The following is a 26,017-nucleotide window of genomic DNA, read 5'->3' as shown; positions in this document are numbered from 1 at the left end:
AGTAGTAAAGATGGTGTCTTGTCCTTGAATGAGTCTTCCTTGGCATGGATTATTTATAATTTTAACTTTAACGTCAAATGAACGGCGAACACGTGAGAAGGCAACATAAAGTTGTCCATGTCCAAAAACGGGTTCAGAGAGGTAGATGCCAACCTTGTCCATGGTTTGTCCTTGTGATTTGTTGATGGTCATGGCAAATGCAGGTTTAATGGGGAACTGTCGGCGTTTCAATGTAAAAGGTAATTCTAGCTCAGAACTTGTAAGGTCAATTCTAGGAATGAGAACAGTATTGTTAGCATGTGATCCTGTAAGAACTGTCGCTTGAATAACATTGCGTGTCATGGTGTTGACGACTAACCGTGTGCCATTGCATAAACCCTGTTTTGTGTTAAGGTTTCTTAATAGCATGATTATTGTTCCGTTTTTAAGGGCAAGGTCGTGTTGTGGTAATCCGGCAGGGTTAATAGTGTTCAAATATTCTAAGGGGAAATTTATATGTTCATTGTCGTCATCAGAGTCAACTTTGTCTGAGCTTAGAAAGATCTGTGTCTCTCCAGGAAGTAATGAAATGACTTGGTTATTAATGTGATTAACATTAATATTTTTTGGACATAATATAGTGCGTTGTGTTAACAGGGGTATTTGGTCTAATGTGATTGCTGTTCCAAATATCTCTTTTACTAAGTCGTCTGAGATAAAGGATTGTGGAATGGAAATAATATCTGGGTGAAGTCCATCTGTATTTGTGAGTGTACCATTTCCCAGTTGTATTAGCCAACTGTTATATTCTGGATCTGGACATCGCATGTTTTGTACCAACTGTATTGTTTTAAAGCAATGCCAATTGTCTGCGTATTTTAAGGTGGACTGAACAATAGCTGAGCGCATGGCATGTGGAACAATAGCTAAGCATTGTCTAAAATCTCCTCCTAATAAAAGAACTTTTCCTCCAAAGGGAATATTATTATTCATCAACGTTTGTAGAAGTTTATCAATGGTGTTGAGTAAGTGACTGGATGCCATTGTACATTCATCAATAATTATCAGTTTTGCAAGACGGATGTCTCGGGCATTGCTACTGTGAATGTTCATAGTGGATACTGATGTCTCTGTGATTGGGACCGGTATTTTGAATTTTGAGTGACATGTACGACCATTTATTAACAGATTTGCTGCCACTCCGGAGGATCGCAGTCACTGTTAATATGTTTCCTTTTCTGCAGTTGAACGGTTAATAGTGCTTTATTGTAAGGAGATCCACCTATGCTGACACCTATGCTGTCTAGTGTGAAGGTGTTGACGTTCACTTTAGAATATGTGGCTTTGGGTGTCACTTCTTATGGATGTGTGTGTGTGTGTGTTGAGGATTGTTGTTGCGCGAGCGTCTTCTTTCTTTTTGTGTTCCTGTGTCTTGTTTGAATCCCCCTCTTTGTGTGTGTCCCGTCCGTTGCTTGTAGGGTCTGTGGGGTGGGCTTCGCTCGCCAACCCCTGGTGTTGGGAATGACAAAGAGCGTGATGTATGAATGAGATATAGAATAGTGTGACGGTGTAGATGATGCAAATAGAAATCAAACAATAAAGTGTGTGGCACAGTGTAAAGGTTTATTTGAAAATTTCTTTGTACACGCCGTTTAAGTGTAAAAGGTAATTCCAGCTCAGAACTTGTAAGGTCATTTAAGATGGTTATTGTTGTGATCAGAGTCAACTTTGTCAGAGCTTAGAAAGAGTTGTGTCTCTCCAGGAAGTAATGGAATGACTTGGGTATTTATGTTTTCCACATTAATATTTTTTGGACATAATATAGTGCGTTGTGTTAAAAGGGGCATGTGGTCTAATGAGATTGCTGTTCCAAATCTCTCTGTAACTAAGTCGTCGCAGATAAAGGCTTGAGGAATTGTAATAATATGTGGCTGAAGTCCATCTGTATTGGTGAGTGTACCATCTCTCAGTTGTAATAAGCAATTGTTATGATCTGGTTCTGGACATCGTATCTTTTTTACTAACTGTATCTTTTGAAAGTAATGCCAATTATCTGCGTATTTTAAGGTGCACTGAACAATAGCTGAGTGCATGGCATCTGGAAAAATAGCTAATCACTGTCTAAAATCTCCTCCTCATAAAAGTACCTTTCCTCCAAATCGAATATTATTATTTATAAACGTTTGTAGAAGTTTATGAATGGTGTTGAGTAAGTGACTTCATGTCATTGAACATTCATCAATAAACAACATTTTTTCAAGACGGATGTCACGTGCAGTGCCACCGTTAATGTTCATAGTGGATACCGATTTGTAGGATCTAATGCAGTTGATAAAGATTTAACTCTCAGGTACATCGTCAGTTATAAGCTTCTGTAGATATTCAGTATATGAATGTAAAGAAGGCAGTCTAATTTGACCCTTTTGACAACAACGTGTAAATGTATAACTTGTATTGCCAGTTGTTTCTTCAGGGAAGTGAACTGAATGACAATGATTGCAAATGACATTCATTAATCCGAATGAATTTTCCTGGTGTATGTTTTCCTTGTGCCGTTTGAGAGGCGCGTTGTTGCATGTGTAGTATTTGGGACGTGTTGTTATGGAGCTGTAATCGATTTGTCTGTGCTGTGTGAGAAGCCCGTTGTAGCCTTCGCTGCCATTAACGTATGTCTGAGACGGGAGGTGTTTCGTTTTGAATCCGTGCCTGTTGCGATGCAACACTTTGATTGATAGATTGCGTAATGTGGATCTAGGATGTAGATTTGTGCATATTTGCGTTGTTGATTTGTTTCAGGGTGCACTGTTCCAATGCGATGCAGTATTTGTGCACATATGCGAAAGCAGTATGGTCCATTGCCTTTTGGTGGCCTGATATTTACTCCGGTATATGCAAAAGCAAATGAACTATTGTAGGATCTAATGCAGTTCATAAAGTTTTTACTTTTAGGTACATCGTTAGTTAGAAGCTTTAGTTGAGCTTTGCGTTTTTGGAGTCGAGACATTTTTTCTTATGGATGTGTGGGGGGGATCGTTGTTGCGCGAGCGTTTTGTTTCTTTTTGTGTTCCTTTGTCTTGTTTGAATCCCCCTCTTTGTGTGTGTCCCGTCCCTTGCTTGTAGGGTCTGTGGGGTGGTTTTGTGTTCTTTTTTTTGGTCTTCCATGGGCTTGTTGAATCCCCCTCTTGGTGTGTGTCCCGTCCCGTGCCTGTAGGGTGGCGGGGGTATGGTCGTGCCTTGCTATTGTGCGCTCGTCTGTTCTTTTTTTTTTGGTGTGTTTAGTTTCGTGTGCAATGTGTTTCGTGCTTTCCCCTCGTTTGAGTACTCTTTAATGTTTTTTTTCCTTATTTTGGTGCTTGTTGGGCCTCATTTTTGTGACTCCTTTCTGTATGTGCTCACTCCTGTTTTCTGTGCTCTTGTCGGACTCTTTTTGCGCCTGCGTCTCTCGCGGACCCTCATCCGCCTCTCTCGCCCTCTTTTGTCCGCCTTTCTCGGGTCCTCAGCCGACTCTCGCGGACTGTTTGTTGCGCCGGCGCAGTACGTCTTTTTGCAGCTACGGCCCATGGCCGGATGTGCCTGCGTCCATCATCCGGTTTAGCATTCTCGGTTAGTAATATGGATCTCTTCCACTTCTGCTATATCTCAGATTGTCTCAAATCTTGTTCTTTCCTTTTTTACTTTCTCGTATACGAAGTATAGGGAAAGTATTGTAATCATCCAAAAATATGATGCTGAGATTTTGATGAATCTCATTGTTTTAGACCTCCCTGACTTTCTCGTATACAAAGTACAGAGAAAGTATTGGAATTTTCCAAAAATTCCATTTTGAAGTTTTTGATGAATCTCAACATTTCAGACCTCCATGAGTCCGAAAATAGCATTTTTGGAATTATGTCTGTGTGTCTGTCTCTGTGTATGTGTAAACATGATAACTTGAGTATGTTTTCAGTTAGGTCAACCAAATTTGGCATAGACGTATTAGGTACAAAACATACTGTAGATTTCTATCAACTTTGAGCTATTTCCTCTAACCAGAAGTGGTGCTTTACCTTTTATTTATGCAGCTGCAGAGTCCGATTTATTCAGCTTTACTTTTATAATAATTGTTAAATATATTATTCATTTGATTTAATAATAATAATTCATTACATTTATATAGCGCTTTTCTCAGTACAATTTGTTGTTGATGGTTCTTTAATGTACATAATATAAAAATATAATCATTGTCTTACAGTTTACTCGTCAAATATCCATCTCCATATCTGAGTATCTGCGGTGGGCTGGCGCCCTGCCCAGGGATTGTTTCCTGCCTTGTGCCCTGTATTGGCTGGGATTGGCTCCAGCAGACCCCCGTGACCCTGTAGTTAGGATATAGCGGGTTGGATAATGGATGGCTGGATATCTGAGTATACAAGAAGTCTAGGAGTGACCATTCCCGATTTTTTTGTAACTGCACACATCCATCTCAACATTCTCATTTCTGCCACATCCAACTTCTTCTCTTGAGCTCCATTTACTGCCCATGTTTCACCTCCATATATCATTTCTGGTCTTGTGATTGTCTTACTGCGGTGGGTTGGCACCCTGCCTGGGATTGGTTCCTGCCTTGTGCCCTGTGTTGGCTGGGATTGGCTCCAGCAGACCCCCGTGACCCTGTGTTCGGATTCAGCGGGTTGGAAAATGGATGGATGGATGATTGTCTTAAAATCCTTACTTTGAATCTTCGCCTTCTTAGATCACACAATACTCCTGACATTTCCTTTCAGTTGTTCCTTGCACACTGCACTCTATGAGTTATCTCTGCATCTAGTTTTCCATCTTGAGCTACCACTGATCTTAGACACTTAAATGTATCCACTCTTTTCAAAAAAGCGTGGGTTACTACTGGAAGAGGTGTTGGTGAGGCCACTTTCCCCGTGGTCTGAATGTGGAACCAAATGCCTCAGTGCAGTGATGAGGACACTGTGCTGTAAATATGGCGTCATCCTTCAGATGAGTCTTAAATCCGAGGTCCTGACTCTTTGTGGTTATAAATGATCCCTAGGCATCCTTCAAAAAGAGTAGGTTTAGATTAGAGGATCACAACCTGGGGAGGCAGTGCACTGGCACACTTAGTTCCGGAAATAATAGTTTATTTAAGGTATTTGAAACCCATCCATCCTTTATTCCTAAAACCCTAAGGTGTGTCCTGATGTCCAGGCTAAATTGCCCACCACAGCTAAGTCATTCTGACCCCCTAATCATCCCCTGTCTCTAATTGGTCATCTCTCTCACAACTTAACCATCTAATAGCTAATGAGTGGTAAGCATACTGGTGCAAAAATGGCTGCTGTCTAATCATACAGGCAGATGCTACACATTAGTGGTGGCTGAAGTGGGTCCCTACTCACTCACTGAAGCTCTTTGAGTTGTGAGAAAAGTGCTGTATAAATGTAAAGAATTATTATTATATTATAATTAGACTTCATATATTCTATCTTCTTTGTCAAAAGTCAGCTTCTACAGAATATAAAAGCAGATTGATAAGCTACTGTATATGTTAAGGCAAACACATGTGGGCCTCAAATCTGTGAAGTTTTCTGAACTTTTCTGACTTTGATTTTCCCAGGGGGAAATTCATTCTTGATGCTTCATAATGACATTACCAATGGCAAGGAAGCTGGCACAGTAGACACATTTAGGCACCCAGGGCAGAGTTGGCATGTTCTACCTGTATCCCCACTTTTTTTTCACTCACAGATGTGGGTGTCAAGGTAAATGGTCACTGAACTCACTTTGTAAGACTGTGTGCCCCGCATAATAAACTGGTACCATTGGCTAGCCTGGCACTTTATGCTGCACAGGTTAGGCTGTAGCCACCTACCACCCTACAGGGAATAAACAGGTTGTGGAAATGGATCGTCTTCAGGTTATTTCCAATATCTGAAATGTTCAACGAGGTTTATAATCCAAGAATCAAAGGCAATGGTTATGGGGCAGTATGATCTATAATGACAGCACTTTGATTTTGTGTCCAACACGTGTCATTTACGATACTGATGGGATCATATCCACATATTAATGAAGAACCTTGTCACATTTAAGTACTCTAGAATGCCAGGGAGGGGAGGTGGTCTTTAGGCCTTGGAACCTCTAGAGGTTTATTGTTATCCACTGTTCTCTGGTTATTTTACGTGTATTTTCGGATTGACATCAACTCTAACCATTATAGACTCGTGTCTATATTACAATTCTGATATTTTGCAAAGTTAAGCATTTTTTCATACATATCATTTTCATTTTATATGAATATTCTTATATCATTATTTTGATTGTTTTCAGGCTGCCATTTTGTACACTTTTGATCTGTCATGGCCGTGTTCTCACGTTATGGCCGGAAGTTGAGGCGTGTAACAGCATCAACCTGATATTTAAAATGGTGTTACGCTATTTGTGGCATTACTCAAGCTTTGTAATAAAACCCCTTGTGTGTGGCTAGTGAGGAAAGCACTTTAAGGAGTTAGAATCTTAATTTGTTGCATTTGTTTTGATATTGACTTTTTAATCCCCTCATGGTCCTACTTTACACCACCGCCCTTGTGGCCTGCTAGTTACGCCTACAGCACTCCAGTCTTTTGTTATTTGTATAAGCTGAAGTTCTATAGAAACACACGTTGTAGCTTTTGTTTTTCTCAGACGCACCATGTCACCTTCTCTATCAGAAGTCATTTAAGCTGTATATGATTTGCATTGTGATGCTAGCTCTCCTCTGGGTAACCCCACCCCAATGTCCAATCCAATCAAAGTTTGTTACAAATGTAACATCTGACTAAGGAGGTGACTTTGGATTAATTTCCTGATTGTATTCCTCCCCTTATCATCAAAGGCTTCCGCTGTGCGGTGTATGTTGAAATCATTTCTTGGCTCGTTTCAATACTTTGCGCAATGTTCTGAGTTGTACATATGTGCGGTGAACATGACAATGCATGTACTTTTGGCAGATGTGCTGAAGCTGCAGTTCGTGGACTCAGGAGTTCCAGAGGCACTGACTGAAATGATTAAGAGACTGCAAAAACAGTCGAAGGACTCGCCTGAGGCTCCTGACCTGTGCAGCATCAGTTCAGCTTCCAAAGTCCTTGTGACTTTGCTGCTGGGAGGTGAGTACACACACCAGAGGAGCAAGTGGGAGTGTTGTGTGACAAGCTTAGCCTCATCTCAGATTGATAGTTACCTCCATTTTGTTTGCAGATGAGCCCATGCAGAAATGTTTTAGAGATGGTACTGGTCAGCTCTATGAGGCCATCTTGTCCTGGTTACAGGAAGACAACACAGACCTGCAGCGTTCAGGAGCTCTGGCAATAGCTAACTTTGCTCGAAATGGTAAGGGTTGTGGCCACATACACGGGGGCACTCTCAGTGTTGGCCAGCTTCTTTGGGCTTTTTGCAAGGGGAGTTTTGAGAGCATTGGCATACATCTGTTACATCAATTCTGTTTTAGTACGTAAAACACAAGACAGACAGATAGACACACTTCTCTTCTATTTGTGAGGTTCAAAACACGCATGTTCCTTATTCCTTGTCGCGATTTTCTATTTATTGTCCTGCTGGCTGAATACAATTTATTTTTGTATAGCCCATACAGTATATTGTATAGGCAGTTCAAAGACAGACCCCTTTCCAGGTAGGTTGGGTGTGCAGTGGGTGTCAAAAAGAAGGAGGTAAATACAACACACAGAACAAAACACAAGTAATCCTCAAAACAGTATAAAAATAAAAATATTACAAGTATGGAGCAGAATTCAACAGTAGACAATATCACATAATATGATTTGGATTTGTTTAGAGTCCTGGAGACCTCATCCATCAAGCTGCCTCCCCCATTTGGCCATTCCACAGCTGAAACAACGCAGGGCCAGCCAATCCAATGAAAGGACCCCCCCCCTTACCAGACGATTCCTGCAATCCTCCATCAGGGATGACTTTAACTTAGGCAGGCAAAACAACTTGGCAAGTGGGTAGTGGCACCAAGTGCCACATTTGAGTACCAAGAAGAGAAACAGAATAGGTGAGGGTTAGTAACAAATAAATTATAACTATCATATTATGCTCTTTGGTTCCTAACTCATGCATGCAAAGAGTCCAACCCATCCGACCAAAGAGAAAATCAAACATGTTTAATTTTATCCTAGCCAATCGCAGACTAGTTGATTTCAGTCTGTATGTCACATTAGATGACCAGCTTTAAGGGAGTGCGCCACCGACTATCTCAGACTGTCTTAAGATTATGTAAATGAAGTCAATGTCAGAAAATTTGTCTCATGTGACATGGACTTAAGTTCTGAGATGCACCAGGCTGCTCTCCTCCGCACAGCTTCAAGTGCTGTTATGACCAGAACTGCACACAATACTTCAGCTGTGGTCTCACTAGTGCATTATTTATGGTCTAATCGTAACATTATCCCTCAGTTTACCTTCAACCTAACATTTTAACCTGCGTCATTTCCTAGCATATTCTTTTTAATTGCTTCTGCACATTGTTTAGATGATGAAAATACTGTGTGCACTGTAATGGGCGATCGGGTTCCATGCCCGGTCGGGATGCCCCTGCTGTATATGGTCCAGGGGAGCAGCCATGGGCTCCTCACTACCTCCCCCGGGACGCTTGGTGGCAGCTTCCCTGGCTGATGATGGTGCCTTAGTTTCCCACAGGGTTTCATGGGAGATGGAGTTCTCCACAACCCTGTGGGGATCTAGGATGGCCGCCAGGGGGTGCTGCATGGATCCCGGAGCCCACCTGGACATCTCTACAACCCCGCCCGGAAGTGCAATTAGTCACAGGTGATCAAGTACCTGGAGCACTTCCGGGTGGGCTATAAAAAGGGCCAGCATCCACCACTCAGGAGCCAGAATCGGGAGGAAGAGGACGAGGTGGCCTGGGAGGAGTGGTGGTATTAGAGGAAGAGTGTTGTTTGCTGTATTAAGTGCTTGTGGGACTGTGTTGGGCCTATGGGACACGGGGAAGGCGTGCCCCACGGCTGAAGAGAAATAAAGAAAGCCTTGTTGATTTTTCACATGCCTCTGCGTCAGTCTGTGCCAGGTCGGGCGCTGTATAGCGCCTTTTACAGCACGTAAACCCCTAAATCCTCTACAGTGGTTTGCCATGACATGACATTCCTTTTGCCTTTCGTCTGACTGTTAACCGAGTTACTCTACTCAGGTTTTGTCAGCCCATTTTCAAACACAGGACCACCACTGACTGAGTGCTGGCTTTTCGAGTGACAGCCCACCATCGATACACTAGTATGCCTGCAGTTCCTGCAACAGTCGTGCCCACACATGCATATGACCTACCAACATGGTCAGCTCTCTGAATCTGTGGTCAGACGAGACAGGTCTGAGCCTCATATGTTGAAACTCTTCAGTATTCCAGTATCTGAATGTCTGAACATGTAGCCACTTATGGGAAAACAATTTTCCAGTCGGTCTGCGTGACATGTTCTTAAGATTTCTTGTTTAAATTCAAATCGCGGCTTCTCTCTTGTAAATCCCATCATCTTCTGTTTAAAAGTCAACCAGGGTTTTTCTCTGTTTTTTATGACTGTAAGCTTCAGTAAAAAATTAAAAGCTGTTTTGCTTTAAAATAAGAAACACATTCTAAGAGCACCATTTTAGTTCTTTTCAGTATTATATACGTAACCTAGAACATGATAAAAAAGCAGAATGCCTGAAGCAGTAGAATACCTTTTACAGGATATGAACAATTCATTTTACATGTTGCAGTCTGTTAAGACTGTTAACAGTAAGAGCACCACAGATGTGATGTTTGCTCTGAGGGTGTTGATGGAGAAGTATAGAGAAGGCCAGAAGGAGTTGCATTGCGTCTTTGTGGACTTGGAGAAAGCATATGACAGGGTGCCTCGAGAGGAGTTGTGGTATTGTATGAGGATGTCGGGAGTGGCAGAGAAGTACGTAAGAGTTGTACAGGATATGTACGAGGTAAGTGTGACCGTGGTGAGGTCTGCGGTAGGAGTGACAGATGCATTCAGACGGGTATCTACAAGAGTGAAAGGGAAGGTCTACAGGACGGTAGTGAGACCAGCTATGTTATATGGGTTGGAGACGGTGGCACTGACCAGAAAGCAGGAGACAGAGCTGGAGGTGGCAGAGTTAAAGATGCTAAGATTTGCATTGGGTGTGACGAGGATAGATAGGATTAGAAATGAGTACATTACAGGGTCAGATCAAGTTGGACGGTTGGGAGACAAAAAAGTCAGAGAGGCGAGATTATGTTGGTTTGGACATGTGCAGAGGAGAGATGCTGAGTATATTGGGAAAAGGATGCTAAGGATAGAGGTGCCAGGGAAGAGGGAAAGAGGAAGGCCTAAGCGAAGGTTTATGGATGTGGTGAGAGAGGACATGTAGGTTATGGGTGTAACAGAACAAGATGCAGAGGACAGAAAGATATGGAAGAAGATGATCTGCTGTGGCAACCCCTAATGGGAGCAGCCAAAAGAAGAAGTCTGTGAAAACTCTATTCCTTAAAATTCATTTATCCTGCTGCTGAAGATCATACCAGGCTCTATAATGTCTCCAGCTAACTCCTTACAGAATAAAGATTACCTAAAAACCACGAAACTCAACTCCTAGAATCTCATCGCTAAAGCTGGAGGCATTCATTTCTGCACTGCACACAAAGAGGTGAAACCAAAACAATACAAATAGCTGATGGCACTTCACTTCTCCAGTCTAAATTAATTTGGATCCTGAAGCAAGTTGGAGCTTGGCCATGTTAGTTTGAATTTTCCATTGTCTTATAAATCTCACATCTTTTCTTAAAACATTACAGAAAATGGATTGAGGCGATGGCCCTGATTATTTTGGGCTTGTGACTGACTAAGCACTCTGGCTTGGCAAGCCATTACAGCAAACAACTGAAAGCATAAGAGTTTATGTTCAGGACTTGAGGCATTAGGAGGTGCACTTCTAAACCAAAAACAAACAACGGACCACATAAATGCTATATAGCTACATGTAAACTAGACACGGGTTTGGATTTACTAAGCTATCTGGATTAGTGAGTCCGTTCTCTTCCTGATTTCTCCCTTAGACAATAACTGTACTCGGATGGTGGCACAGGGTGCCGTCTTTCAGATCTTGGCATTGTTGGAGCGGCACGTAAAAGACGGAGATGTAGCAGTCCAGCATGCAGCACTAAGTGCGCTCAGGAATCTTGCAATACCAGGTAAGTATGCAAAAAATAATAAAATAATTTAAAAAAAAAATAAAATTTCAGTTCACCCACTCAGTAAGTGAGGACCAAAGTCTTAAACTATGTTCAGCCAATAGTGGCCAGCACAGATAAAAATATACAGTAGGACCAACATTTAGTCGATTCCTGCTCACCTTGAACTGATTTTATAGGTCCTCAGAATGCTATTATCAATTGAGCCAGCAAATTTTTTCCATAAAAAGTTACGCAAACACGACTTCTAACATTTCTGTAAAATTACGGTAGCCGGGTCAGAGAAAAATGTTTTCTTCCTCACAGCTTGACGTGGGACCAAATCGGTCTGTATGGAGTTTGTATGTTCTCCCTGTGTCCTATGTGGACACTTCTCAAAAAAACAAGCAGTGCCACAGACTCTTTTCCTGTCTTTCTTCAAGTGCTTTCAGGATAGGCTTCAGTCACCCGCAACCATATAACACATAAGTAGTACATGTGCCGTCCTCAGTTTGACTGTTCAACTCCTGCCATCTTACCCATGAGTCAAAGTAGAAACCTGGCAGCTACACCTCACAGTTTCACTAGTGCTAATACTGCGTTACTGCGGTGGGTTGGCACCCTGCCTGGGATTGGTTCCCTGCCTTGTGCCCTGTGTTGGCTGGGATTGGCTCCAGCAGACCCCCGTGACCCTGTTTGGATTCAGCGAGTTGGAAAATGGATGGATGGATGGATAATACTGCGTTACCTTGTGAGATAACAACACAGTGATCCACAGTGTCTCACAATGAGATACATCACTATATTTCCAAAAGTACTGGGATGCCTGCCTTTACGCACACATGAACTTTAATGACATCCCATTCTTAATACATAGGCTTTAATATGGAGTTGCCCACCCTTGCAGCTAGAACAGTTTCAGCTCTTCTGGGCTTTCCACAAAGTTTAGGAGTGTGTTTATGGGAATTTTTGACCAATTTTTCAGGAAAGCATTTGTGAGGTCAGGCACTGATGTTGGACGAGAAGGCCTGGCTCACAGTTTCCGCTCTAATGCACCCTAAAGGTGCTCTATTGGGTTGAGGTCGGGGCTCTTTGCAGGCCAGTCAAGTTCCTCCACACCAAACTCGCTCATCCATTTCTTTATAGACCTTACTTTATGCACCACTGCACAGCCATGTTGGAACAGGAAGGGGCCATCCTCAAACTGTTCCTACAAAGTTGGGAGCATGAAATTGTCCAAAATGGCTTTGAATGCTGAAGCATTAAGAGTTCCTTTCACTGGAACTAAGGGGCCAAGCCCAACCCCTGAAAAACAACCCCACACCATAATCCCCCCTCCACCAAACTTTACACTTGGCACAATGCAATCAGACAAGTACCATCCTCCTGGCAACCACCAAACTCAGACTTGTCCATCGGATTGCCAAACAGAGAAGTGTGATTCGTCACTCCAGAGGACACGTCTCCACTACTCTGGTCCACTACCGGTGTGCTTTACACCTCTATATCTGAAGCTTTGTATTACTCTTGATGATGTAAGGCTTGGCTGCAGCTGCTCGGCCATGGAAACCCATCCCATTAAGCTCTCTACGCTCTGTTCTTGAGCTTTTAGAGGTCTGTAGCTATTGACTCTGCAGAAAGTTGGTGACTTCTGCACACTGTGTGCCTCAGCATGCGTTGTCCCCGCTCTGTGATTTAACATGGCCTACCATTTCATGGCTGTTTTTCCCAATTGCTTCCACTTTGTTATAATACGACTAATAGTTGACCGTGGAATATTCAGTAGTGAGGAAATTTCACAAATGGACTTATTGCACAGGTGGCATCCTCTCACGGCATCACGCTTGAATTCACGGAGTCCCTGAGACCAACCCATTGTTTCACAAATGTTTGTAGGAGCCGTCTGCATGCCTAGGTGCTTGATTTTATAAACCTGTGGCCAAGGAAGTGATTGGAACCCCTGAACTCAATGATTTGGAGGGGTGTGCTAATAATTTTGGTAATGTAGTGTATAAAACCCAGCAAACCATCACACATTTTAATTGCTTCTATGTATCATCTAGGTGCAGAAGTTGACAAGACCACTGCAATTCCTAGCATTTTCATTTTCCCCACAATACAAATGACTAGATGTAATATTGCTTCCTTCATATAACTTAAACTCATGTCATTTATTCATATATCTTCTGGACTCTTCTGAGCTGGTGCAATGGATTTAAGGCAGTGTCCTCTGCTGGACAGAACGCCAGTCTATCACAGGACACTCACTCACTCACTCATCCCCAGGTAGTTTAACATCACAGTCATTCTACAAATCACCGAGATGTTGAAGGCATCCAGGAGAATTTCCTGTGAGGACCTAGACAGACCGACAGATAGATAAAGGTAATATATATTAGATCATCAAGTGTTATTTACTTCATCCCAAACTTTCAAAAAATGACTGAGACATGACATGACATTCTAAAACCCATAATGAGTGCAAGGCAATAACCAATTCTGGACAGAATGGCAGTCCATCACAGGGCTCATTCACCCACCAATTAACTTAACGCGCATTTTTCAGATGTGGGAGGAAATCTGCAGCAGCCAGAGAGGGGGAAAAAAATTTGTGGAGCAATAGGCAGAACATTGAAACTTCACACAGAAAGTGACTGGGTGTAGGTTTCAAACCTAGGGTGACATAGCACTAACCACAGCACCACCAGGCTGCCCAGCACAAAGAAATCTATACACCTGCAGAACACCAACAACTTCTGGTTTCCTCTTTCACTGATCAAAATGCTTTAAATAGCAGAAGATGACAATTTACTTCCTTTCTACCAGGAAGCAGTTCAAAATGTTTTAATAGATTCTAAAGACATTAACACAAATAATATAAATAAGTAAATAAATAAATAAATTTATTGCAGCGCAGTTCATCCCTTTAACTGTGCTCAAAAGACATTTTTAAAAACTTCACACATAATATTGGATACTGTTGTAAAAGTCATGATAGCACTAATCACGAGAAAGTAAGAACTTGTGAACTGAACACATTGATTTGTTTCGTGCAATGCCAAAGCCTTGCTCTGAGGAGGTTTCACTGAAAAATGTATTTACGAAAGTAAATCTCTCCAAAGTGAAAGTAAACTAACCTAAACCCAAAGAAATCCAAAATATATCTCTCTTGTAATTTAATTTTTTAAATCAGTTATAACTAACTAAATAATTATTTGAAATCTTTAAAGAAATAAAAAACTAGCTACATGCTGGATCTCCTGCAAATATCAAAAGCAGCAGTCTTAGTCTTTTAGGATCATGGAGGACCAGAGGCTACCCTGGCAGCACTAGGTGGAAAGCAGGAACCAACACTGAACAAATGTTCATGAAAGTCGTGCACAGGCTGCATTCATCCACAATGGGGACAGGTAACCTGAAACGCTCGACTCAGGGATGTGAACATACCCGCAGACATGGGGAAACTATCCAGAAAGAATAATCACAATGCTTAAGTTTTCCCAGGGTGACTCATACTGACCCCAAGGATTTCCCCAAATACAAGAACCTCCACTCCCACCACAAACAGATTCAAATTTGGCCACTCTTACTTAAGCTGCACAACAGTAAGATGAAGTTTATCGGAGACTTTGTTTTCACTTCTGTTAGTGAGGGAGTCATGGAGATTTGAATGTTTCTGATTGCAGCTGCCAACAAGGTGCAAATGCTTGAAGATGGGCTTTTAGAGCGTATTCGGATGCTTCTCTGCTCAGAGATGCCACCAGTCCAGTTCAAGCTGCTGGGGATGCTACGCATGATGGTTGATGGTCAAGGTAAGGCAGAAGCCATTCTGTTGCTAACCTAAACCCATACTGTGGTACCTCTAAGGATTCTTACGCTTCATTAAATCATATGTGGTTCATTTCTCTACTCTGTACACATATTGTACACAACAATACTACAACTGTTATGACTAGAAGAGGCAGCTGCAGTGCTGGGGACAGACCAGGCTCTACTGTCCAAGATAACAGAGTGGTGTGGATCTCAAGAACATGCTGGTGTCCGAGGAGAAGCAAACAGACTGTTGGCTGCTCTAATCAGACACAGCCGAGCACCGGTGAGAGGTCGCATTTAACTGACCTTTAAAAACGCATTTTTGCTAATTAACTAATCAAATTAGTGTTGGAATTTTATCTTATGGATAGTTCAAAACCGCAGATTTGAAAGTACTTTATGTCCCCTTCACAGTATACAGCAGTGACTTTGTCTTTCCTTTTACCAGGAAGTTGTTTATGCTGTGATACAGGCCAATGGTGGGAAGCATTTAATATCCATGGCAAGAAGTGAACATGTCATTATGCAGAATGAAGCTTTGATTGCACTGGCCATTGCCTCAGCTGTCACCATAGGTGAGACACAAGTAAATATACTGTATGACTTTAAGACGACAGAAACCAGTATGGATTGAGCACTGTGATCTAGCAGGCCAGAAGCAGGTAATATTAAACAGCACAAAAACTTATTCTGTCAAACACTTAACCAGAGTGGTGTATCTGGCTTGATACTGGTGGGGCACAGACTAAGACAGTATCAAGTTCTGAACAAACTGTTAAGGCGCAAGACTGACATTCATGCAAAGAATCATAGTTCAGAGACAAGTGCAGCATTTTATGTTATTGCTGACGAAAGAGACTTATTTCAGAAATCAGGCTCTGCATAAAAGGTAATTAAGTGGCACAGATCTAGCCAAAGAATCACTCTTCATGCCATGCATATCCTGATACAGGTTATGGTATACCAGCACTGGGCTTTCAGCAATATATTGTACTCCACACTCAACTGCAGTAACGATTTCTTTGTTCATTTCAGAGACTGTTGAGGGGTCCTTCAAAGATGGCGGTATAGTTCCCACTCTACAACAGATGCTGGATGATCCCATGGTGGCATCAGAAGTCAAATTCAGTGCTTTGGGACTGGTTTGCAGCCTTGCTAATTCAGGTTAGCGGGATTAGAGTAGTAGGTGTCATGGATGATCTGCATGCACAATTTTATGCCAACTTGAAAATGATCCATTGTCCCAACTCTTCAATTACACAAGATGAGTACTTGCAAACAGGTTATACCAGTGAGTTAAAATACTGCTTTATGAAGCTTCTGATATGCTTTATGTCACTAAGGACTAGTAAACTGATTTGATTTTTAATTAGAAGTAACTTCTGTACTAGCTTAACCAGAAGTAAGGCTCTTCTTACTGATCCAAGTCTTTTTTTGTACTACTTCTACAGATGAATTAAGAGAAGAAATGATTGCACAGGGATTGCCTGAAAACCTTAAAAACATATGCGACCATGGCAATGCTAAACTTGCATCACAGGCCAACGTGGCACTGGGGATTCTTAATGGGACTGTGACTGATCCGGCGAGTTGATACTATCCCAAGTAGAAACTTTGTGGCTCATGCCCTTTTGGAGATCTCTGCCTTCCACTCCCGTCTGTGTGTATGTGTGTGAGTGCATTAACAGGCAGGAACTAACCCAAATGATGAAAATGTGACCACAGAACAAGTAAACCTGGACCAAATTGTTAAAGCAAGCTAAAATGAATTAGCCTTATTTTTGCCTTCATCATCACCAGCTGACTACAAGACAAGCTCTAGAGCCTAGTCAATCAAAAATGTTACATTGATTTCAATAACACTGCGTGAACTTAACAGGCAACGGCCTAATAAACCACAGGAAGAATGAAGATGAAGATAACCACATCCACTTATAAAATCCCTACAACAATCCATCCCAAGGGTCTTTTCCACAATTCACCTCTCCAAACAACAATTCCACATGGATCAAATCAGCAGGAATTAAAAGCAATGTGCATAGTCATACCTACTGGTAGGTAAAACCTGAGCAGCAAGCCACATAAAATGAACAAAGTCACACCTACATTTCATCAAGAGGAGTGGACTAGAAATATGGTACCACATGATAATCAACTAAAACTGAAATACATTCATGCATACTAATGCCACCTCGCAAACATCTCTGAAAGGAAAGCCTGACCAAGCTTATAGAATTCTATATTATTTATTATTTAGAATTCTGTATAATTTACAATATAAAAGTACAAATGCTAAAGTCTGTTACAAGAACATTTAATGTACTTTTAGGATAAAAAAGTAAATCTGCTTTATTGAAAACATTCATTAGTAAACATTACATTTAAAAATGGTTTTGACACGCAAAAAAAATAATGCTAGTGACATGTATGGTACAAATAAACGTGAGCATTTCTGTCTGTAAACCAGGCAGCACTTTAAGCTGCTTAGTATGATTGCTTGTGGAATATTTGATGCCAAAGCATAAAAGAAGCAATTCCAACTCTTACATTTCTGTGAAACTTGTTTATGTCATTCAAGTAGAGTGTTCTAAAAATAAAATCAAAATATATAAAAGGTAATAAACTGGACATGTGTCTTTGAAGGGTCACCTTTATATTACATACTGGATTTTGCAGTTTCAAAAATGCTTTTTTTATACACAACTTTTAAGTTACTTCAGTTTTAAATCAGCTTACAAATCTATGAAATGTTGTTCCCTGAATTTTTCTAGAATCAATTAAGACACTTTGGTATCAAGAAAACAGATATCTTTACATACTTTTGTTTTATAAATGCAGCCATGTTAGGCCCAGCTTTCATTTAATTTAAAGCATTGAAAGCTCTCATCAACAGCTGGACGTGTCAAGTGCTGCTCTTGAAACAGACCACAACTCAACACTTTTGAAGCAAATCAAAATAGGGAAGTCACATAGCAAGAATATTGCTATGTTTTATCTGAAGCCCTTGGAATCAAACTGCTTGTTATCTTGAGTCAGTCTCTAAGCTATACCATTCCACCATGTACAGCACTTGTATAATACTGATTTAGAAGATGTAGGACCACAAATTAGTGCAAGGCAAAATACGTGCTAAAGATGGAAGAAAGAAAATCCTATTAAGGTTTGGCAGTCAATAAAGAAAGCCAAGTCATAAGACAAAAAACAGAACAGGTCAATGCCCTAAAAAACAGTGATGTACCCCCCATCTCTTATGCTACAAAGGAAGTCAATCCTTTCAGGCAATAAGGCCTACCAGTGTGTGACATCACAGTTTCAAAAGAGGGCTCAGACATAAAAGCTATGCGGAACAAATCAGCTGAACCATAATGGTACAGGGACAGATCTGCTCCATAATGTGGCACACACATTTGACGCAATAAAAGGTAATCCAGAATAATCCATAGTTCAGATGGCCTAGCTCTGAGGTTGAAGGGGCAGGCCATAAAACAGCACACTTCTCACCAAAGAGCAAGACAACAATCAGTGCTTGAGCATGTGCATGTCTACATCAACACAGAACCAGCTTTTGCGTAGATCTTCAGTGGTAAGTAAATTTAGCAGCCTCAATGTCCCCAATGAGAGTCCGAGCCAAATAGATGCCAAACATCTAGAAGTAATAAAATAAAGTTAATTAGCTGGCACTACAGTTTGAAAGATTGTTAAATATTTGTGCATATCCTGAAAAATACCCATTTACCACCACAACTGTAATTATAAACTTATTAAATAAAATGCAGCGACATTACTTGTACTGTTTGACACAGATAACCTACCTGTAGGAGTGAAATCACTATGAAGACTCCAGCCACAATATAGATGTTTCTAGGTAACCACGCTTCTAATGCAGCAATACAGCCCTTAGTATAGATGACTGACTCCCATTGCTTTTCTGGCTAACAAAACACAAACAAACATGAAATGAGAAACTAGTATGACAAAACATGGTGATTATGGTCAAATGTACAGAGTACAGTGAAATTCGTACTTGCATGTGCTAATCCTATACCGATAAGTTTCAATATTTGAAACATTTGGCATTTTTGAAAATGGTCTTGTTTTTCACAATTTGATGTCAAAAATTACTAAGGAAAAGAAACATGGTAAACTAAAAGGTACTCCACTGGTAAAGTGAACACATTTCCCCCAAGATTTAAAAAAAATGTTTTAGAAATCACATTACTGCATGAAGTATAAGAATACAGGTGCAAATAATACACTCAAAATCCACTACAATAGATGTCTCCAATTATTTTTCTCAAACATGCCTGCTGTAAGCTTTAATGGTAACTGCATTCACTTGCCTCGTTTCTTCTTTTCCAGAAAAGTACATTTACTTTGTTCAATATATGTAGGATACATTTACAGACCTTTCAAAATTGTGACGATAAGTGGTAATGAACACATTACGTAATCATATGTGAAACGTAACTCTCTCACCATAACTCATTTCCCAATTACGTAGGTAACAGAAATTATCATTCATTATGTGCCTAAGAAATTAATCAACCAGTCAAAAAAGCATATAAAATACTTAACCACAGGCTAGACAGTATTCAGAAAAAATGTCTAATCACCGTTCAATCTTCACAGTGGAGCACATCCTATATAATACATACTGTGAGAGCGCACAGAGCCTGGGGACACTTGCAAAGATACCTCTACGACAGTCTGAAAGATTACAGTATGGAGGGAATTACCAGAATCATTCAATGCACACCAATTCTGATAGGACTTGAAGTGGGCTGTTATACATAAGTACGGCATGCCAACTTTATTCCACTTTTTGCCATGGTTTTTCAGCATCTGATCTGATCCTGTGGGGACCCCCAGCTCCAACCTGTTGGATCTTATGTACTATATCATAGTGGTCAAATATCCAAGGGGGGGGGGGGGGGCAATTACTCAATTAACACATTGGGAGGAGGACCAAGAAACAAGACAAAAAAAAAAAAAAAAAAAAGAGTGCTGATACTTGTTTGTTCCACTTCAGACACTGCTGAAAATGGTTAAATGTTTGTTGATCCATATTTTTCTATTTCATATTTCATGTAAAATAATTATTTCCAAGCATCACTTGTCTTTTTCTATAATAAACATAAAATATGGGTCCCATATTTTTAAAAAGCAAATAAGTGCATTTTCATGTTCACAACAGTCTGTCTGATGTGTATGGAATTTATTTTGTAATATCACTCTGTGGTGTTGCGGGTCCACAGCTCCCATCAGGAAGGCCATTATTTAAATAAATAATCACCATACTCGCGGCTTATCGTGGGGGCGTGGTGGTGTGTGGCCAAAGCGGTTCCTGAGGAGTTCGTGCACGGGTGAGAAATAGCCCATATCTGTAATTGTTCCCAGAAACTGCTGATTGCTACAGCTGCCACCTCCTCTTTATAAACAGAAGCATGAGGTGGGTAAAAGGAAAGGAAAAAAAAAAGGAAAGTAAAAGAAAAGAAAGACAGAGGTTGCGGGGTGAAGCAGGTAGCAGGAAGCAGTGTGGAGAGAGCTGGTGCGGGTGAGCGAGCGAGCGAAGGTTCGCAGGCAGGCAGCTGGAACGTGAGCCCCTGAGAAGGGTGTTTGGTCGAAACTCGGTGGGGCAGAAGGAAGTGGTCGCTCCAGCTGAGCGATCAAGGAGCTGGAGTGACCAGAAGAAGGATGGCTGGCTACGTAAGGCTGAGAAGGCAGCGGGAGTCTTGGGAGATGGATTCCCCAGCGTGGGAGTCCTGGCCGTTGGGGAACCTAAGTCTCGGTCTGGGTAGAGTGCTGAACCGAAGCCAGGGATCGGGAAGCCTCCAGACCAGAAGGAAGGACAGCTGCAGGTAGAGTGGCTCCCCTGTTGCAAAGCCTGGATAGGGAGAAGCAGGGGGGTCACCAGTTAAAGAATGCACCGGGCTTGTTTTTAAAGAGACTGCTTCATGCCATTGTTTTAACCTCGTTTTAAAGGATTTATTTATGTGTTTTTAACCTCCATTCTGGATTATTTATTTATTTAATGATGTTTTGGAAGGCACTGCACTATTTATTGGGATATTGTTTTGATTTGATTTTAATAAAAGCACTTTTGCACTACTACACCATCCCCTTGCTCCATTTGTAATGCCTCACTGCCAAGCTCATTGGTAACATTATCGACGGTGAAGAGTTCAAGGGCTCCCCGAACGCAAGATGGGAGCATGCAGCGAACCCGCATCATCACTCAACCATACTAAACCTGTTAAAACTGCTCCTGAGGAGTGTCAAGTCCGTACACAACTACGTTCCCCTTCTCCAGCTTCAAAAAGCACACTGCAACTATACTTAAGTCTAATTCTTGGTTGGGTGCAGCAGAGTCCACAGCTCTAGAGTACATGGCAACACTACTAAACCCAAAAGTTAGTTTCGTTACTGTAAATATGTACTAAAGACAGATCAGCACATTCTCAGCCCCTGTTCATGGCACATCGCAGCTGACCCAAACTGTTTTCTCTTGTTCTGAATATTGAGTAAAGAAAAGTTCACAGAAATCAGTAAAGTTTATAAATACTGCAAAAATACTACAGACTCAATGCATAAGTGATGTTTACTAGTCAACTGTGGAGCTAATATGGAAGGCTGCAAGAATACTTAGCAATAAAGGCAAAACTGATGAAATAGATGCATGGTTTGAGTAACGGTAATGCGATTGTGCTCAAGTTATTGCCAAATTATGACAAAAAATTGTGGTGACTTCTTTGCGGGTAAAGGAAAGGAAACACATGATCCAGAGAAACAGTTCATTATGGTGGGGGGTTCGAAAAGGGGAAGAAGCAAGGATGATGCGGAACAGGACTGATTTTAAAGAAATGGCATATTGAACTATGCAGTCTTCTACACTGTTCTGGCCATGGGGAACACCATTCATAGAGCTGCACTGGCTGCTGCTACTTCCCATTGGAAGGACTGTTATTAAATGGTAGACAAAACAAGAGTCTCTTTCCTTGTCCATTAGCTAACATTGCTCTTGGCCTTTTCCCTGATCCAGAGGACAACACTTAAACTTCTGTTTCTCTCTTGACAACTTTATCAAGTAACCATACTCAACCACATTACCACACTCCTGCTTCAAGTTTCCCATTGCTCCTCTCTGTCATCCCTATCCAGGCAGCCTCCTCCCTTCACTCACTAGTTTGTACCAGCTGCTCATACTCCACCATTGCTCCTGCTTGCATATCTCATTTATATAGCATACATCATGCATCAGTGTTAAGGATCAGTTAGTTACATTATTCATTACTTATAATAATAATAATTAAAAAAAAAGTAACTATGATACAGAGTTACATATTACAAAATGTATTAGAGTGTTACTTCTTTTGTATGAAAAACTAAACAGTTCACTGTCAATCATCTGTTATTGAATCCTAAGTCCATACAGGAACCTTCATGAATTTGATCATTTTCTTGTGTTTTATAAATGCAAAAACAACATCCATCCCAATTTTTCATCCACACACATGAGCACATGAATATTCACAGAATGAACACTAACCACTTCATCACCAGATCAAACTGTATCAAACTAGCTGTAACACATAGCTGGATTGAAACTGGACTGACACTTTAAGTTTTTGTTACAACAGGCACAAACTGTGTAATTTTTAGAATCTATCTATCTCTGTTATGCAAGCGACTACTCACACTGCACAATAGAATTGCCAGTCGCATTTGTGCTCAAACTGTACGAATATACAGTGGTGTGAAAAACTATTTGCCCCCTTCCTGATTTCTTATTCTTTTGCATGTTTGTCACACAAAATGTTTCTGATCATCAAACACATTTAACCATTAGTCAAATATAACACAAGTAAACACAAAATGCAGTTTTTAAATGATGGTTTTTATTATTTAGGGAGAAAAAAAATCCAAACCTACATGGCCCTGTGTGAAAAAGTAATTGCCCCCTTGTTAAAAAATAACCTAACTGTGGTGTATCACACCTGAGTTCAATTTCCGTAGCCACCCCCAGGCCTGATTACTGCCACACCTGTTTCAATCAAGAAATCACTTAAATAGGAGCTGCCTGACACAGAGAAGTAGACCAAAAGCACCTCAAAAGCTAGACATCATGCCAAGATCCAAAGAAATTCAGGAACAAATGAGAACAGAAGTAATTGAGATCTATCAGTCTGGTAAAGGTTATAAAGCCATTTCTAAAGCTTTGGGACTCCAGCGAACCACAGTGAGAGCCATTATCCACAAATGGCAAAAACATGGAACAGTGGTGAACCTTCCCAGGAGTGGCCGGCCGACCAAAATTACCCCAAGAGCGCAGAGACGACTCATCCGAGAGGTCACAAAAGACCCCAGGACAACGTCTAAAGAACTGCAGGCCTCACTTGCCTCAATTAAGGTCAGTGTTCACGACTCCACCATAAGGAAGTGACTGGGCAAAAACGGCCTGCATGGCAGATTTCCAAAACGCAAACCACTGTTAAGCAAAAAGAACATTAGGGCTCGTCTCAATTTTGCTAAGAAACATCTCAATGATTGCCAAGACTTTTGGGAAAATACCTTGTGGACTGATGAGACAAAAGTTGAACTTTTTGGAAGGCAAATGTCCCATTACATCTGGCGTAAAAGGAACACAGCATTTCAGAAAAAGAACATCATACCAACAGTAAAATATGGTGGTGGTAGTGTGATGGTCTGGGGTTGTTTTGCTGCTTCAGGACCTGGAAGGCTTGCTGTGATAGATGGAACCATGAATTCTACTGTCTACCAAAAAATCCTGAAGGAGAATGTCCGGCCATCTGTTCGTCAACTCAAGCTGCAGCGATCTTGGGTGCTGCAACAGGACAATGACCCAAAACACACCAGCAAATCCACCTCTGAATGGCTGAAGAAAAACAAAATGAAGACTTTGGAGTGGCCTAGTCAAAGTCCTGACCTGAATCCAATTGAGATGCTATGGCATGACCTTAAAAAGGCGGTTCATGCTAGAAAACCCTCAAATAAAGCTGAATTACAACAATTTTGCAAAGATGAGTGGGCCAAAATTCCTCCAGAGCGCTGTAAAAGACTCATTGCAAGTTATCGCAAACGCTTGATTGCAGTTATTGCTGCTAAGGGTGGCCCAACCAGTTATTAGGTTCAGGGGGCAATTACTTTTTCACACAGGGCCATGTAGGTTTGGATTTTTTTTTCTCCCTAAATAATACAAACCACCATTTACAAACTGCATTTTGTGTTTACTTGTGTTATATTTGACTAATAATGGTTAAATGTGTTTGATGATCAGAAACATTTTGTGTGACAAACATGCGAAAGAATAAGAAATCAGGAAGGGGGCAAATAGTTTTTCACACCTCTGTATATGGTCCAATTGACATGCCATGACGTGGGTGCTCACGATACCCGTAGGAAAGAAAAGGGCATAACTGGACACACAGATGGTTAAGGCATTGACAGTCAGTCTGTTTTACAGACAGAGAGAGAATTGGAGATATGTCGTCTGTGTAATTGACCGTTGTGTGTGTTTATTTCAGGTTCATCCAGTAAAGGTTTCCCAAGATGTTTTTGTCATTGACTGTTTAGCTGTATGCGTGTTGCTACATGAAATTTAGATTTTTTAAATCAAACATATGAAAATGAGCATGACAATAGCAAAATCCAATGTATAAAATATTATGATTAATGCAGAATTAAATTTAATGTGATGTAAGAAAATCAGGTCTTGAGACTGCAAATATTAAAAGACAGCCAGCAGAAATACAGTACATGACATGACAAAAATTCTTGCAGTCGTACAACATTCCAATCATAAGATACAGCTGGGCATCGCAAGCCTTATCATACTGCATGTGAACTGATGGCTGAAGAAGCTGAAATTTGGGCTGATTCAAGGAAGAAAAAAAAAATCATTGACTGAAAATCAGGCTTAAATTTGTGCCAAAAAAAATTTAAAAATCACAGAGTATAACCAGCATTAATGGACTGCATGCCACACACCGTTTTCTACTTGGCTGTATGATTGTGTCCTGAAATGGACTGGCGTACCAAGTTTGCTTCTCATCTTACAGTCAGTTCTGCTGTGATAATCACTATAACCGTAAACTGGGCAGATAAAATGCATCCATCAGCACATGCAGGATTTAATGTATGCCTATAACTTTTATTTGACTTAAAACTATACAGGAATGTCTTGGTCACAAAGGATCCTCAAGCACACATTTGCACTATGTTACACAGAAGCATGCAACATCACAGTATTTCTTGCTTCATAAGATTCCATGGTAATGCAGGTATTTTTACTTCAATTAAATATAAGGTTACTTATTTCTTTAAAAAATATTGTGTTTTCTAGAACAGCATTCGGCTTATTTGTGAGTGACGAATTTTTCATGACATTTTGGTTACGAAGTTAGTGGCCGGCTTATCCGTGAGTATATATAGTAATATATAACTATATGTTTTTTAAAGTGAACATTCATAGAACAATTTACTCTTTTTGAAGCAGACTTTTTGCTTAAAATGTACTCAAAAACACTATATTTGCCAGCAACCAAGAATGATTTTTGGACCTATTAAAAGAATCATCACAGTGGATTAAAATCTTACCAAAAAAAAAAAACTAAATTTATTCTCAAGCACACTGACCTTACTTCTGACATCATAGCCACATTGTGTATTAACAACAATTTCCTGCAAAAAAAACATAAAAAAAACTTATGAACTGAGTACAAATTTCATGCAAGATTTGTGCAATAAAAATGTCACTGGTATGTTACACAGCATTTCATGCTACTACCTGAATGGAAAGAAAATATTTACAGGCAAAATACTCACAGCTGGATCATATAGGCAACAGGAAAATGGCACGCCACATTTTTCTCTACTGGGATTATTATTACTGCAATTAAAATAGACATTTAAATCCCAATTTTGTGGTCCGTCGGCACCACAACACTGGTTCTGAAACAGAGAAGCACAAATTCTGACTTAGTTTAAAATAGAGACAGACATGGAAATATT

General features: G+C 40.7%; 2 protein-coding genes across 2 annotated transcripts in view; one reads left to right on the top strand and one right to left on the bottom strand.

Moving 5' to 3' along the window:
- The window catches only part of si:dkey-191g9.5 (rap1 GTPase-GDP dissociation stimulator 1), a 52,012-nt gene extending 34,610 nt beyond the window's left edge, over nucleotides 1-17,402 (top strand). The window contains exons 7-14 of the mRNA XM_028795153.2: nucleotides 6,957-7,112; nucleotides 7,204-7,335; nucleotides 11,063-11,197; nucleotides 14,863-14,988; nucleotides 15,133-15,272; nucleotides 15,438-15,564; nucleotides 16,025-16,153; nucleotides 16,441-17,402. Coding sequence (XP_028650986.2) covers nucleotides 6,957-7,112; nucleotides 7,204-7,335; nucleotides 11,063-11,197; nucleotides 14,863-14,988; nucleotides 15,133-15,272; nucleotides 15,438-15,564; nucleotides 16,025-16,153; nucleotides 16,441-16,583 — 1,088 coding nt within the window. The 3' untranslated portion in view covers nucleotides 16,584-17,402. The remainder of the gene's footprint in view (nucleotides 1-6,956; nucleotides 7,113-7,203; nucleotides 7,336-11,062; nucleotides 11,198-14,862; nucleotides 14,989-15,132; nucleotides 15,273-15,437; nucleotides 15,565-16,024; nucleotides 16,154-16,440) is intronic.
- Nucleotides 17,213-26,017, bottom strand: part of tspan14 (tetraspanin 14) — a 49,976-nt gene continuing 41,171 nt past the window's right edge. Inside the window, exons 6-9 of the mRNA XM_028795154.2 lie at nucleotides 25,832-25,957; nucleotides 25,643-25,687; nucleotides 18,802-18,921; nucleotides 17,213-18,635 (exon numbers count right to left, since the gene is read on the bottom strand). Of these exons, the coding sequence (XP_028650987.2) occupies nucleotides 18,567-18,635; nucleotides 18,802-18,921; nucleotides 25,643-25,687; nucleotides 25,832-25,957 (360 nt within the window). The 3' untranslated portion in view covers nucleotides 17,213-18,566. The remainder of the gene's footprint in view (nucleotides 18,636-18,801; nucleotides 18,922-25,642; nucleotides 25,688-25,831; nucleotides 25,958-26,017) is intronic.

This window comes from Erpetoichthys calabaricus, chromosome 2 (assembly GCF_900747795.2).
Source record: "Erpetoichthys calabaricus chromosome 2, fErpCal1.3, whole genome shotgun sequence".
Lineage (NCBI taxonomy): Eukaryota > Metazoa > Chordata > Cladistia > Polypteriformes > Polypteridae > Erpetoichthys > Erpetoichthys calabaricus.
Note: the sequence above shows the minus strand (reverse complement) of the source record. Positions and strands in the feature narration are given on the sequence as shown.